The 16,581-nt window shown below is 40.1% G+C and overlaps 1 protein-coding gene across 1 annotated transcript in view; it reads left to right on the top strand.

Annotated features, from left to right (window-relative positions):
* The window catches only part of SLC19A3 (solute carrier family 19 member 3), a 39,084-nt gene extending 31,399 nt beyond the window's left edge, over nucleotides 1-7,685 (top strand). The window contains exons 6-7 of the mRNA XM_072618071.1: nucleotides 2,662-2,803; nucleotides 6,613-7,685. Of these exons, the coding sequence (XP_072474172.1) occupies nucleotides 2,662-2,803; nucleotides 6,613-6,780 (310 nt within the window). The 3' untranslated portion in view covers nucleotides 6,781-7,685. The remainder of the gene's footprint in view (nucleotides 1-2,661; nucleotides 2,804-6,612) is intronic.
* Nucleotides 7,686-16,581: the final 8,896 nt, after the last annotated feature.

Genomic DNA, 16,581 nt, shown 5'->3' with positions numbered 1-16,581 from the left:
CTCTACCCAAGGGGAATGTAAATTTTGATCACTGAAACCTTTTATTCTTGAGGACAAAGCCTTAAACCCAAATCACTCTGAACATAAGTCCCAGGTCAAGCCCTACTTAGTCATTGCTTTGGGACTGGATTGACTCCTAGTGAATGTAAAAAGCAATTATTTCTGTTTAGGCCAGAAACCCTGAGGGTCTTACCCTCCCAGGTTGATTTTTTTTTTAATTTTTTAATTAGGTAAAGAGCTCATTCTGTCTCATTTCTTACTTAGCCTTAATTACTGAATGGGCTTTGCCTCAACCAAACTAAGACCTGCTAAAGACCTTAGCTTAAAAAGGCCAAGGTCTCCCAGTGCATCCAGGGTTATTACGTCTTGTGTCCTGATCTATATCTTGCCATGAGACTCAGATGGCTTCAAAGGGGAGAAAATGAGATTGGTGATTTTTAAACAGCCCTAACTCACTTAAATCTAATTCACTTGCATGTCTTGGTATCACCTCTCTGTCATGGTTCTCTTCAAGAATCATAGACAGATAACATCTATAGAATGACTATTAATTGGGGAATGGACCTTGGTCTCAGGGCAGATCGGTGGCTCAATGGATAGAGAACCAAGGCTGAAATCAGGAAGTCAAATTTGGCCTCAGACACATACTAGCTGTGTGACCCTGGGCAAGTCACTAACCCCTATTTGTCTCAGTTCCTCATCTGTAAAATGATCTGGAGAAGGAAATGGCAAACCATTCCAGTATCCATGCCAAGAAAATCCCAAATAGGGTCACAAAGAATTGGACACAACTGAACAATATTTTGGCCTTAAAATTCAAGTGACTCCCCACCTAACTTGGATATCAGACTTTTATCAGTGATATTCCAACCATAAATCTTATGCAAAAGTTCACATGGTACTTTAACTTATAAATTCAAGGTCATCTTGCCCATGCAACTTGGAACAATGAAAATTATCCAAGTGTTTGTTCCATATTTAGAGTTAACATACAGGCACAGGGTCTGTAAGTATACTGTCTTGGTCAGTGTTAGAGCACTCTGTCCCACTGTACTCCTAACACCCACATAGGAGGTTGACAAGTTAATGATCCTTCAAGGGAGGGTTAAGGATTTTCTTTGGTGTGCTGGCAAGGGATTACATGTACTTAAAAAGAAAAAGAAAAAGTTGGTCACTTCAGGGCCTCCAGTGCCAGCCTACCGATCTAAGTGTTCACAAAACCACTGCCCTTTCAGATCTTGTCTCAACCTGACAAAATGAATCAAGATTTGCAAGGGACAGTCTGCATGCCAAGAGAAAAACTTGTTTCTTGTTTCAACTCTAACCTCTAAAAAAGCACTCTAATATATGTTTTGAGGAAAACAAGCTGATTATAAAAAAAAAACTAGGAAAATACAAATAATAAAGATATCTTGGTTCAATGGAGTACTAGGTGTGGAATCCAGAAGACTTGGGTTCAGGTCTCACCTCTGGCACTTGTGTGGTTGAACAAATCACTTAACTTCCTACCTGGTTGTGAAGGGAGGTTCCAACATGGAAGTAACCCAGGATAACAAATCATAGGTTCTTTACAGGGATTGTTTAGTAGGATCCTTGTGAGACCTCATTTTGTGTCCTGGATTTTGTAATTTTCCATTGGGATGACTTACTCTGGTTCAATTTATGCTTCATGTGTAGTTTGATTTTTTTTTCTGTTAATTTGAGATTTCAGTTAATTCATTCAACAAATTAATAGCCCATTTATAGCCCATTTTAAGAGAAATGGCCTCATTCTTCCCAAGATTGCAGGATTTAAAAATAGAAGAAATACTAGAATGGGGAAAAAATGCTTTCATCAAGTATTATCAGTAAAAGACTATCCAAAATACGTGGGGAATTAATTGATATGCAACCTCAAGAGTTTTCTAAAGATTCTGAATATATGAATCATCTGATTTCAGGACCCCTCTTCTGAACAGTATATAGTCTGACTTAGTAAATAAGTTGTAAAATACAGAGAAATTAAATGACTTGTGTCTCAGGTGCAGTTTGAACATAGGTCTTCCTGACATCAATTCCCACACCGTATCCAATATGTCCTGTGCTACTACTTCTTGGTTTTGAATAATAGGGCTCTTTTTATTTTGAGGTTGGTTCTCTCTTTCTTGCCAAGGCTAGAAGAGGCTACTCAGTCCAAAATTCCTTACTGATCAACATGGAAGCTTTGACTTGACCTGTTTCTGACTTGGGTTGGTTTGTCCTTCCTTATGCAATTTAATTGATCCCAGATTTAGACTGAACAGCTTTAACACTATTATAGCTCAACTTCCAAGCTCAGGAGATCTGCCACCATCAGCTTCCCCAGGAGCTGGTAATACAGGCATGCGCCATGTCAGGCCAAAAGAGAAGGAACAGAGCTTTAACAGCTAATTCAGTTTTTCCGCTCTTCAGTCTTCCACCCTTAATTTTTCTTCCACTTCACCATTCATTCATTTTTTCTGGTAGATGATTGAAAGGAGGGTAGACCTCCCCATTAGGACAATGATTTACCTCCCTTAAAAACCCTGAGTATAAGACCAACAAAAAAATCCATCTTTTGCTCTTACTTTATTTGGTGTTATTAGTATAATGATGCTGGTATTGATATTGATGATGTTATTGACTATTTATATATCATGTTAGATTTCAGATTGCAGTAAACCTCAGCATGGAGCGCTATGCTTTAGTTTTTGGAGTCAATACCTTCTTGGCCTTAGTGATTCAAACCATAATGACATTAATTGTAGTTGATGCTAGAGGTCTTAGTCTGCACATCGACATTCAGGTAAGTTTCATTAATCAAATTCTACTGGAGATGGGTAGCAGAGCTGTAACTACACAGCTAGGTGGAAGATAAAGACTGCTAGATTTGGAGCTGGGAATGGAATCCTGCCTTAGACATTCTAATTATTTAGTTTTCAACATTCATTTGCATTTCATCAAGTCTTTCGGAGTTGTCTTCAATCATTGTATTGCTGAGAATAGCTAAGTCATTCAGTTGATCATTGTACAATATTGCTGTTGCAGTGTAAAATGTTCTCATGGTTTTGCTTACTTCACTTTGCATCAATTTATATGTCTTACCAGGTTTTTTTCTGAAAGCATCCTGCTCATTATTTCTTAAAACACAATAGTATTCCATCACAATTATATACCACAACTTGTTTCACCATTCCCCAATTGATGGAGACTAAATGACTTTAATGCTAAATGACTTTAATGCTTTAGACTAAAAGACTAAATGCTTTAATGTCTCTTCCAGCTTTAAGTAATATGATCTCATGTTCTTATGTTTGGGTGGTAATGGTTCACTCTCTATAGATCACTGCCACAGGCCCATCTCAAAATTTTTCAACCATATCACACTCATTTACTGTGGATGCCCCCTAAATCTTTGCCCTGGGCTCTTTTTTTCTCTATATATTCTCTCACTTAGCAGTCTCATCAGTTTCCATTGATTTATCATCTCTATGCAGATGATGCCCAGGTATATCCAGCTCTAGAGTCTCTTTGAGTTCCAATCCCACCTACCAACTGCCTTTTTTATATCCCCATAGTCATTTCACATTCAAATGTCCAAAACAGAAGTCATTATCTTTCCTCCCAAGTTCCTTCTTCCCAACTTTCCTATTACTAATGAGTACACACCCTTGTCCTTCCAGTCCCCAGTCTGTAAAACTGATATCATTCTTGCCTCCTTACTTTTCACTCACCCTATCAGGAACCTTGAGGGATATTGCCTAATTGTGTTTCCTTTTCCACAGCATGTCTTAGACATTGTCCCTGCTTTCTAGTCAGACACAGTTTTGTCAATTTCCACCTGTCCATTGTAATACTCTTCTAATTGGTCTCCATTACTTACAGAATCAAAACACAATCTAGCCCCCTTATTCTACTCCACCCATTTTATGAAACAGCCTACTTGTTGTTCCTCACACAGGAGACTTCATTTCCCCCTCCCCCACCCCGTTCCATTTTGGGAATGTTCTCCCCATTTCTGCCTCATTGTCCCAAGATCCTTCAAGACTCAACTCAAATACTACTTTCAGCAGGAGGGCTTTACTGGTTCCCCCATATGCTAGTGACTTCCTCTTGACAGTTATTTTTCAGCTATCCAGTATGTATGTTTAATACACCTATTTAAGAACATATCTCTTCTATTTGAAGCTAAGCACCTTGAAGGCAAGGATTGCTTTTATTCTTTAATCCACAGTGCTTAGTCTCTAGTACTGCTAATTGATTGAATGGGAAATCCACTTGCAGTTGGTAGGCATATTCTTCCCGCTACATTCAGATTTTCCCATCAGCCCTACCACCACCCCCAGCCCAGACTTCACTCTTAGCACTCCTGTTTTAAGTATCCCTCCCAAAAATAGTATTTCATATGAAAAAATGAAAACAAAGCTGAGATGACAAAATATTAGAGATGAAAAATTATGGCAAAGTGGTTCTTTGAAATGAGAACACCAGCTGCTCCCATTTGGATGGTCCTCTGAGGGTAATGTAGACTGTCTCTATGACATTCCTAGTCCCACTTGGCACCAAACCATCCCACTCAGTCTTAAGTAAGGAAGTCAAATGAGCCCTGAGTTTCAGAGTCTATTAGATTAGTCATCTGATGATGGATATTTTTGTTAAAATGTTAAACCAGATGAAATAAAATGCATGGAAATGGGAAAATAATTCCTAAGGGAAACTATCTATAGGAAGATATAAAATACCCAATACAAGACAGAACAGAATGCTTTAAAAAAAAATGTAGTGCAACCATGGCTTGGATATTCCATCACACGTTTTTTTTAAAATGGATATCAGCTCTGTTTTTACTGTGTTTGACCTTACGTAATTGCTTTACCTATCTGGTCCACTTGTTTCCTCAAATACAAAATGAGGAATTTGAACCAAGTGACCTCAAAGGTTCCATCTAGATCCAAAATACTTAGTCACATTGATTTTTAATGAGGTTTTAAGCACTGAAGTGCTGGTAAGTGTTTTAACAATGAGCTCTGTGGGGGGGAAAATGCACACTCTTTTAAATTTAACCTACACTAGTAACATTTTCTCCATCACTAAGTCTAAAAAACCTACAATATGATAAATCATGCCTTTATTTGTAGCAGTGGTGGATCTCCAGGGTCTAAGTGTTCTCAGTGAAAATTTAATCACTGGCTCTCTTGAGCTTTAAATTGATTCTAGCCCACCCCTAAGTTTAAGGAAATTACTGGAATTCCCTACACTAACAGACTTATTGGCTCACATATTTGTCAATTTATACATTCATATATTCACAAGCATATTATATGCTATGAGCAAGTGTCTTCAATGGGGGCTTTATTTTTGTTTTTCCATGATCACAAACCCAGCCTAATAAGTTTGAGTTTTTAAAGAGTTATAACATTTCTCATAAGCCCAAAGCTCCAGTTTTCTGTGGGTACTTACTTAGCGCAGAAGTAGTTACAGACCAAGACTAGGTCTTTCCCACAAAGGGAAGTGTTGGGAGCAACACAGTTCACTTTTATTACTTCAAGTGGTCTGATTGCATAATCTGGGGGTGATTCTAATGGTCAGGATCCGGCAGCCAATCTCTTATCTGTTGAAACTAATTAAAAAGAGCTACTAGGGATAGGGGAGGGCAGCAAGGATATATTTTGATATGGATTTCAAAGAGTGAGCTTCAGACTTGGAATCTGACCACTTAGGTTCATATATACTACTGTTTTCTCTTCTTTGTCTTTGGGCAAACTTTTTAAATTCTCTTTGGCTTTTGACTCCTCATCTCTAAAATTTGCGAAGTTGAAATACATGGTTTCTAAGGTTCTTTTCCCCTTTAACATTCTATTAAATCCAGTGAAAGTTAGAAATCTATACTTTATATTCCATAATGTAGTGTCCTTCTGATGGAAACACTTGTTCTATGAGATTTTTTCCCATAGTAGTGATGCATTGTACTTATAGCTGACAATGCATTCACAGAGCAACAGATTTGAGTTACATATCCTAAAGGATTTGGAAATGAGGTTCTGTTTGGCATTTAAAGCCCTTAATAATCTCTTTCCTACCTTTCTATTTTTTTTATACTTTATTCTCCATCCACATACTCTGTTTTAGCTATATTTGGAATTTCTCACACATAATACCCCCCATCTCCCAACTCTGGGCCTTTTTCACTGTTACTCATACCTGGAATGCCCTCCCTCCTCAATTCTCTCTACATCATGGTCCCTCAACTTCCTTCAAGACTCAGGTCAAATCCCAACTTCTCCAAGTACTTTTGTCCAGTTTCTCTTACTGCTAATTTTTTTTCCTCTGAAATTACTTTCCATTTATATTATCTGTATCTTATGTACATTATATTTATATGCAATATCCCCAATATAATGTGACTTTTCTTGAGGGCAGGGACCTATTTTAACACAGTGACATATAGTAAGCATTTAATGTTTCTTGACTGACCAAATGTCATTATAACCATTCCGTGAAGAGATCCTATATGTGACCTTGGTCCCACTAGTGCCTATACTCTAACCAAACCAATAGCATCATTGTTTCAGCAGAGTATGTGTGTGAGTAACCAAATCTATTTTGTTTTTCCAGTTCCTGATTTATGGAAGCTATTTTTCAGTCATTGCTGGAATTTTCATAGTGAGAAGTATTTATAAAATCTATTCCACCAAATGCCAAAAAGAGAAAGTAGCTGCTGTCACCAATGCAAACTCAAGTGAGACATCGCCAGAAGAACATATTGAATCAACAAAGCTTTAGCTCTGCCTACATTGGTCTCAGTTTTTTGTTGAAAATTACTTTGACTGATTTTTGAAAATTGATTAATAACCTTGAATCAAGATATGGACTGACTAGATTCCAGTGGACCTTTCTGAAACCATCATCAATCTCAGTCCCTTTGGACAACATCTCTAACTGACCTCAGGTCAAATTCAGTGCTAGTAAGAGATTTGGTCACCCTGATTAATATAGCCTTTCTAAGTGGATCCAATGAAGAACAGATTTCTAAACATCAACTGTACCACTCAGGAAAACTGAAGCTTTTTGACAACCTAAGGATCTGAAGAACATTCTCTCTCCTTATAAATTACAAAATGGACCAGCCGGAATTTCCTCCTGACAAATGTCTGCTCTCACCAAAACAAACAGCTCCCATGAAAACATTCATCATTGCATCATTCTTCCTCCTCTGCAATTAAGCACATCCTCTGCACTACTTAGAATTCTTCTGGAAATGCAGCCATCTTTGCCCATGTCTGAAAACCCTGAATTGCTGAAATGCTGCTCAGAAATTATCACTTAATGGGGTGCCCAACCAGTGGTTCCTTTATTTCATCTATCAAACTATGTTGTCAGGAGACTAAAGCACTAGAGTGCTTTTCAGAAACTCCTCAGGGTGCTACTCCTGACTCTGACCTTCACACCCAGAGTGACCCATAAGCCTCAGCTGCACTCTCTTCCATTATCTCATTGTTTTATCATTTTCTAGAAACAAAGGACCTACTGGAAAGAGTTTCTGAAATCTCTTTATTCTACCCTCTCAAAAGAGGGAGATTTCCTGAAATCCTATCCAGTGGGTCTTTAAGAATATTGTCTATTTATTAATTGACCTTCATTATCAAATGACTATTGGTGCTAAATAAATATTTTTAAGTGTGAAAAAACTTTTTCTAACCTTCCATGGGTAATTTTTGTTGATCATTAGTGCTTGTTCCTGAAAAGTCAGCATGACAAATTAAATTGGAGTCTGCAACTATGAGAGGAAAGAACCCAACTGTGACTTTAAGGCCTAACTACCACTACTGCTCACTCCAAAAATTAAATGGTCAGGATAATGATGAGGCAGTTTACAAGTACAAAGGCATTCCACTCTTTCAAAAAAGGACCTATGAAATCAAGATGCTATCTACCTCCAAAGAAAGACCTGAGAAAGTATACTATAATATGGTTTCACATTATAAATCTGCATCAAATGGTGGCCTTCTGTAGTGTGAGATGGGGAAGAAGAGAGAGAGTTCAGAACTTATAACAGATTTTTTTTTTAAATTTCAGATCAGAGGCAGAATGCATGTATGCAGGGCACAGGTTTATTGGCAAGAGTCCGCAGATTTCTGGAATCACAACATTAGAAGGAAATAATAACAGTTGTTCAGTTGCCCTATTGTTTCATCCTCCATCCCTTTGACTTCTGAGACCAAAACACTCTTCCCTGGTCACCACTCACTTCCCTATGTTTCTCCCTCTATTTGAATGATGGTGCCAACTGCTTAAACTTAGACTTGCTCTGGCTTAGCCATTCTTCCATAGGTCCAGAGGAGGTGGCCCTCAGTAAATACTTTGTTCTATCACTGACTCCTATCAGGGATGAGGGCAGTCTTTGGGCCCAAGAGGAAGGTGGGTGTAGATGTTTCTTGGGGGTTGATAGTTAGTTTGATGGATGAGATAAAGCTGGATTGCCACTTGCTGGCTACATTATAGTTGGGATTCTTTTTTTCAAGTATGGGTTGGACAAGAGATGTCAGACATGCTGCTACAGAACCATTATACTAAGCCTGAGGATACCAATACAAAAATTAACAATGGCAGATCTCAACAGTTTACTGTAAACTAGTGGGGGAGACAACACACAAGAGAGATCTAAAAATAACAAGAGGGAAAAGGAAGTTATATACAAGGGCACAATGGAGCATGCTGGGGTATGATGGAGAAATCCAAAGGAGTGCAAGAGAGTGGGAAAGGAAGAGTTGACTGACCTAGTCAGAGAAGGAGAACAATTGTGATAACAAGTAATGTCTTCTAAACAGATAGAAAGGGTTGGCAGTTGCAGGAGAAACAGAAGTGAAACAAGGCTTATTAAGAACTTAATTAGGCAGAGATCTGTTTGTCCTTAGCTCTTGAAGAGGACCATGACATCAAGATAATGACATGACTTGCAGTTGACTTTGAGTTGAGTAAGAGAGGCTCTGCAAGGTCACCAATCCCACTTCTCCTTAGTCATCTGGGTCTAGTGGCCAGATAATTCATCAGGACAACTGGAGATGGCCCAGGATGCAATGGGAGACCCTGGTCCTTTTAGGCTAAGGTCTTTTCAGGTTCTCACTTTGAGATAAAGCCCATTCAGTGAATAGGCCCCTTTAAGTAGTTACTCAAGGCATGACCCCTTTAAAAAAAAAAAATCAAACTGGGTGGGAAAGACCCTCAGGGTTCCTGGCCAAAAGAGAAGCAGTTACTATTTAGTATTCACACTATTAGGCAGAGATCTAACTGAAACCTCTTCTGACCCTTTTATAAGTTTTCCCTCTAAGTCTCCTCAGGATCACATTGTCCGGTAAATCTCGTATTCTGACAAGTCTCCTCAAATGCCTCTCCCCACCAAACAGAGAAAAAATCCATTTAGACTAACTCACAGTGGTTGTGCATGATAACAAAGTACTCAAGTGTCAGAATTTTCTACAAATCTGTGCCTCACGAATTGGACTGGCCCTTACTGGCTGATTCCTGTACTCATTAAGGAAAGGGAACCTCAGCTGTCCAATAATGAAAGATGTTTCAGGAGGCAGTGAGCTGCCCAATAGTATAATTCTTCAAGCAGCAGTGACCACCTGTCAATGATGCTGGACAGCAGATGCCTATGCTGGTGAGAAGTTAGACCAACCAAACTTAAAGGACCCTTCTACCTCAAGATTCCATATTTCTCTTTCATTAAATGACCTCTCAAAGTCCCTTCCCAAGGATAATTCAATGAAAAAGAGGCTAGGGACTGCAAACAGGGAGAAAAATATGGTCTAGATGCTTTCTTTTCCAAAAGGCCATGGCCGTCTGGGAATACTGTATTACTTTGTCTTCTCTGTAAATTAAATCAAGTGTTATGGAAAGGGTTAAGACAAGGGACAGGAAAAGGATCACTCTTTAATGGAAACTAGCTACATTTCACATCTCATCTCACTCTCTTCTGCCTCTGTATTTGCATAGCTCATCTCATATTCTTGGAATGCTTTCCTTCCTTTATCTTTCTCATCCTTCAAGATCTAGTTCAGATACTGTCTTCTCCATGCAGCTTTTTCTACTTTCTTCCCCCATTCATCCCAACTCCTACATTCATCCTGTTGGGACTGGAAGCTCAAATCCGTGTGGACAGTCTCGGGCGGGTAAAAGTGGGACTTCTAAATCTTAGAGTCTTACGAGGCCCTCCATGAACAGCGGGGGTTCGAGAAGGTCAGACCGAGCTAGCTGGGCTAGCTCGGGTATCTCAGCCTCTCCCCCGGAGATACCTGATGGGTGGAGTCTCCCTGCCCTCGAGGTCATCCCGGATTGGAGCACACCTAGTTACCTAACAGCATGGTATTGAGATGCAAACTGTGTGGCTGAAGATTAAGTAGGATTGAGGAAGCCTAAAAGCTCTCTTAGCACGTGTGGAGCCAAAGAGAAAAGTAGGGCTCCGCTTCTTTTCTTTCCTCTCTCCCCTCCCCCTCTCTCCCTGCTTGTACTTCTACTTCCAATCCCTTAAGCTTAGCTTCCTTAGGAAATCTCCCCCTCTTCGTCCTAAGAAAGAAGACCCCCTGCACTTGTAACCGAAACCTTGTAATAAAGCTCAACCCCTGTTTGACTCTGGAACGTCCTTTCTCTCATACGTGCATCCGGCGTGGCCAGCCGACAACCTCGGGAGGTGAGGTAAGGAAGACTCGGGTAGCCCAATACAGGCCTCTAGGCTTGGCATCATCCCAGCTAAAAGTTCTCTGTCCCTCATCAGATTTTCCCAGGACATTTTGTCTTGCTGTTTTTCTTTCTTTTTTGGCGGGAGAAGGAGGGGATCTTGTCAAACTCTATTTTGTATTTTATTTATATATACCAAGCCAGGAATATGTTAGTAAATGTTTAACAACCAGCTCTCTGGAATGGGGGGAGGGGCATAAGCATGACACACTTTTACATTTACTCTGCATTTTTAGCATTTTCTTCATCTCTCTAAGTCCAGATAATCAACAAAATAAGTCAAGAGCATGTGCCAATTTCTAAGGTATAAATGGTCACACTGAAAATTCAACAAGCTGCTCAGAGATCAGTTTGAGCTGGCTCCAGCAAAGTCCTGCCCCTAGTGGCCTGTAAATTTGAGGGCAGAGATTGACATTTTTGTCTTTGTCTACCTGTTACCTAGCCAAATACCTCATATGTGGTAAGCACTCAATGCATGTGCATGGGTGAGGTTGGGGGGGTGGGGCATTGTTGGCCATGTAATTTATGAGAGCCCACATGGGTATGTCTAGAGGTGGCTTATGAAGAGAATGAATCTTTATATTTTCTCCTCATCCTTCTTCAAGGGATGCTTTAACTCCTTCCAGGAAGGGATCTAGAAGTTGGGGCCAGAGGCTGATCACTCTGCTCTCTTCAGAGAGCTCAAGAAAGAAGGTATTAGTCTAAAATTTTATCTATCTACCCTTAACAGTTAGACAAGAAGAAATAACTTTTAAGTTCAAACTGAGCTCCTCAATCACTGTTCCTTAATGGGGATATATATATACACACACATCTATATGAAATATACAGATGTATATATATATGTATGTGTATATATATGTATAGATGTGTATGTGTGTATATATACATATATGTATGTATTCAAATCTTGACTCCCCACCAAAGAGTTCTACAATGAATATATGTAGCAAATAGCAAATAAACCCACTTATCCAAGCCAAAAGCAAGCAGAAATAAGAAAAAGTATACAGATATACATATATATGTATATATATATATATGACATGTGTGCATATGTGTATGTATATATGATATATGTGTATGTATATATGTGTGTGTGTATGTATGCATATGTATATACATAGATAACCAGGATCTCTTTTGTCTCAAATTCTTGCCAACTTTGAACCTATAGAATTGGGTAATAAGTCTCCATCAGTGAGGAGAGCCTCACACAGATGGATTTTGAGATGGGGTTATACATGTTTCTTTAATATGATTGAGTTGAATTGAATTAGCCCTTGCTTTCATCAATCTCCATTCTTATACCGTCTAAATTTCTACAGATATGTAATGAGAAATGACAACTTCTGTCCTCAGGGAGTTTACCTTCTCCTAGGAGTACACAGAGTTTGGTTACTGAATTGTGGTCTTGTGTACATCTGGCTACCATGGTGACAATGAGTCCAAGATGCCTGCTTTTACTATGTGGTGTTGGGTACAATTGACCAGGTAGATTGTGAGTGGCTCCCTTACTGATGTTAGCTGGTGTTCTTTAAAACAAGCCTATACAATCCCCCTTTTTCTGTAGGTTGGCACTCGTAATCAAAATGTTGGTCTAATTTTTTTTTTTTTTTTTAGTGAGGACAGTACACACTTTAAAAAAAAAGGAAGGACACAATTCTTAATGGCAGTTTATTTTATTGAGGAATTTATAGAATAGATTGTCTCATATCTATTAGTGCACATTAGCAGTAAGTGAAAACTTATAAAAAAGTATAGGGTACATTCAAAAGAACAGAAATACCAGAGTGGAAACTATAAGGGATTATACATTTCAAAAGAAGAAAATATTAGAAATCATCATACCATTTTGTTCAATTCTACAAAAAATTTAACCACCTTCTTGTAAAATTAGTCTATGGGACTTTAAATGAACATATTAATAATATCCTTTTACACATGAAACAAGACACAAAATCTGCTGTCATCTGCAGATACTTCACAGGTCTAAATACATAATCCCTGGTGACATGCATGTCAGAGAGAAGATTTTATGCAAAGGAAGAAAGTCTTACCTTCCTGTTGTCCGTGTGCCCTCAGCATGTCTTTCTGGGAGGCCAGGCCCTGATCACTCCCCTCTAAGAGCAGCATTGCTTCTTACAGCAGCATTGTTGGCAGCAGCACTTCTGTTGGCAGCAGCCCTTGCCACAGCCACAGCCCTTGCCACAGCCACAGGAGCCACAGGAGCCACAGCAGCAGGTGCGGCGGCAGCAGACAACCGTGGGGCTGCAGCAGCAGCCACAGCAGCCACAGCAGCAGGGGCAGCAGGAAGAACAGCTGCCACAGCCACCACAGCCGCCACAGCCGCAACCACAGCTGCCACAGCCACAGCCACCACAGCTGCCACAGCCACTGCCACAGCTGCCACAGCCACTGCCACAGGTACCGCAACACATAATGTCAGTACAAAAGGTTCAGATGAGGTAAGGAGAGAGAACTCAAGAGAGGTGAGTGAAGTCTGATGCCCTCCTTCTGTAGGGCTGCCCTTATATACCTTTCTGGGGGGACACAGCCCTGGGCACATGACACTATTGTTTATTTCATTTTCTAGGGGAGACACTTTTTGTTTACTTCCTCATGTGATTTTTCAGCTTCATTAAACTGCTTATTTTAGTTTGCCTTCAACTAATTTCTTTTATAAATTTTTTTAAAAATAAATTTAAATAATTTATAATAATAAATTCAAATAAATTTTTTTATAAATTTTTTTTATTAAGTATGTACTATGGTCCCAGGAACTGTGCAAAGTACCAGCTTTGAACTCAGGTATTTCTGACTTCAGGCCCAGATGCTCTATTCACTGAGCCACCTTGCTACCTTAAAAAAAAAGTGGGCAAGTTATTTAAATTTCAGTAAGTCTCTAAGATTCAGTTCAGGACAAATGCTGACCTATATAGGTAACCTACACCAATGAAAGCATAGGGGTGGTCCCTCTCTTTCTCTGAAATAAAAATAAATAAATAAAAGGAAAAACCTCAGTCTGAAATATTGTATATTCCATAAGAAAAGTTATAATTGAATTTAATAGATATCTGTTAGGTTCCTACCTTGTGCAAAGCACTATGCTAGTCACTAGGTACTCAAGGATAAAAACAAAAATATCACCTGCCTTCTGGAAACTTACATTCTTCTGGAATGACTTTGCCTTCCCTCTCCCCACCTCCATTTGCTTATTGTTACGTAAACAGCACATGAGAGGCCTCGAATAGGTTCACTCTTGATCTGGTCAGACAGGAAGGACAGGGAGACAGTTGTGGAGGGGTTAATAACGAACTTTACTGTATTCTAGTCTAGTCTTTTCAAGTTGCTTGCTATATTTTCTCCTTGACCTGGGAACTCTGGAATTTGGCCACAATGTTCCTAGGAGTTTCTCTTTTTGGATCTCTTTCAGGTGGTGATCTGTGGATTCCTTGAAAACTTATTTTGCCCTCTGGTTCTAAAATCTTAGGGCAGTTTTCCTTGATAATTTCATGAAAGGTGATGTCTAGGCTCTTTTTTTGATCCTGGCTTTCAGGTAGGCCCATAATTTTTAAATTGTCTCTCCTGGATCTATTTTCCAGGTCAGTTGTTTTTCCAATGAGATATTTCACATTATCTTCCATTTTTTCATTCTTTTGGTTTTGTTTTGTGATTTCTTGGTTTCTCATAAAGTCATTGGCCTCCATCTATTCCATTCTAATTTTGAAAGAACTATTTTCTTCAGTGAGCTTTTGAACCTCCTTTTCCATTTGGCTAATTCTGCTTTTGAAAGCATTCTTCTCCTCATTGGCTTTTTGAACTTCTTTTGCCAGTTGAGTTGGCCTATTTTTCAAGGTGTTATTTTCTTCAGCATTTTTTTGGGTCTCCTTTAGCAGGGTGTTGACCTGCTTTTCATGATTTTCTTGCATCTCTCTCATTTCTCTTCCCAGTTTTTCCTCCACCTCTCTAACTTGATTTTCAAAATCCTTTTTGAGCTCTTCCATGGCCTGAGCCCATTGGGTGGGCTGGGATACAGAAGCCTTGACTTCTGTGTCTCTTTCCCTGATGGTAAGCATTGTTCTTCCTCATCAGAAAGGAAGGGAGGAAATACCTGTTCACCAAGAAAGTAACCTTCTATAGTCTTATTTTTCCCCTTTTCTGCGCATTTTCTCAGCCAGTGACTTGACTTCTGAGTATTCTCTTCACACCCACTTTGCCTCCAGATCCTCCCAGCCAGAGCTTGGGGTCTGAGATTCAAATGCTGCTTCCCAGCCTCAGGGCTTTTGGCAGGGGTGGGGCTGCTATTCAGTGTGAGATTAAGTTCAGCTGCTCAGGTGGTGGCAGGGCAGCCTCAAGGGCTCAGTTCCCTCATGGGGTTTATGCAGAGACCTTCAACAATGGATCTGGGCTCCTGCCTGCTTGGGGAGCCTCAGTCTGCTCCCACCTCTGCTGCTGCCTTCCGAGGGGGTCTGAGTTATGGGGGCACCCCACTCCCCTTTCACAAGCTGAGAAGACCCTCTCACCAACCTTTGGAGCCCGCGTGTGGAGGGACCTGCCTGGATGCTGGAGATTCCATCCCTGAAGCCTGCTCGGATCCGCTCCTCTCGGTGCTGTGCAGCCAACTCAGGGCTGGGCTTGGCTCCAGGTCCAGGGCACCACAGACCTTTTGCGAGAGGTTTTCAGGGCTCTCTGGAACAGAAATCTTGTCCTCTCCATTGTTCTGTGGCTTCTGCTGCTCCAGAATTTGTTGGGAGTTCTTTTTTACAGATATTTAATGGGCTGTGGGTTTGGAGCTAGCGTATGTGTGTCTTTCTATTCTGCCATCTTAGCTCTGCCCCCCTAGTCTAGTCTTTTCAAGAAGGTGTTGCAGATAATGGGAGCATCAGCTCCTACAGCATTCCTTAATCATACTTTTTGCAGAGGTGGGAGAGAAGGTGGGGCAACTACCCATACATCTCGATGGGGTCAGGTTGTGCACTCTCCTAAATCCCCTCCAGCCTCAATGGGGGTTGGTTGAGGCAGGTATATGCATTCCTCTATGCATGACCCAAATCCCAAATGGATTTCCCCATGGGTTCTCCTATGGATTCCACCCAAACTTTGATGGGGGTAATAATATTACATTGTCACATTACCCCATGAGTTCCCCACTCACTGACCAGTGCTCACTTGCTTTATAGGATAACCAACAAAGAAAGCATCTTGCCAACATTAAGCTTATAGGTGAATGTTAGCAAAATCATTCTGTGCAAGCATAGCAAATATCACATTTTGTTACCCCTTATCTTCCTGTGCAGTCTCAGTAGTACTGCCTATCACTATGATTCTAGGAGTTACTATCTAGGATCCTTGGAGCTATTCTAGGACTTATATCTAACACTTGGAAACTAGATATTGCCAGGGCCATGGATGCTAAGAAACTAAACTCTAAAAAGGATAGCAAAATCCTCTTTACTTATACTTGCCCACTTATTGGATGACGTGGCTTAGTCATGGATCCTATCCCTTACCTCCATTCAATTACTCACCTTCAATGACCTCAGATTTTGACCATGATTTTGGCTTGTATTGGGCTCAATAGTACTATTGCTTTTTCTGTTTGCTTTTTTCCTGAGACTTCTTCCCTCCCTTTAAGGCTAGTCTGGCTCCTGCTGTTAGTTCATTATAAACTCTATCCTCCTCTGTGTGGCATGGATCCCATTAGCTGGCTAGGTCTTCTAAACATAAGTCCAAGGCTCTTTTCATGATTCTATGTCATTACTATTTGAAGACTTAGAAAAGGAATGTTTTTGTGGTACAGGAGGGGTATTTGAAAAACCAGCTTCTTACTCTTCTCTCCTCCTG

This window comes from Notamacropus eugenii, chromosome 6 (genome assembly GCF_028372415.1).
Source record: "Notamacropus eugenii isolate mMacEug1 chromosome 6, mMacEug1.pri_v2, whole genome shotgun sequence".
Classification (NCBI taxonomy): Eukaryota; Metazoa; Chordata; class Mammalia; order Diprotodontia; family Macropodidae; genus Notamacropus; species Notamacropus eugenii.
This window is presented reverse-complemented; position numbering and strand designations above follow the sequence as displayed.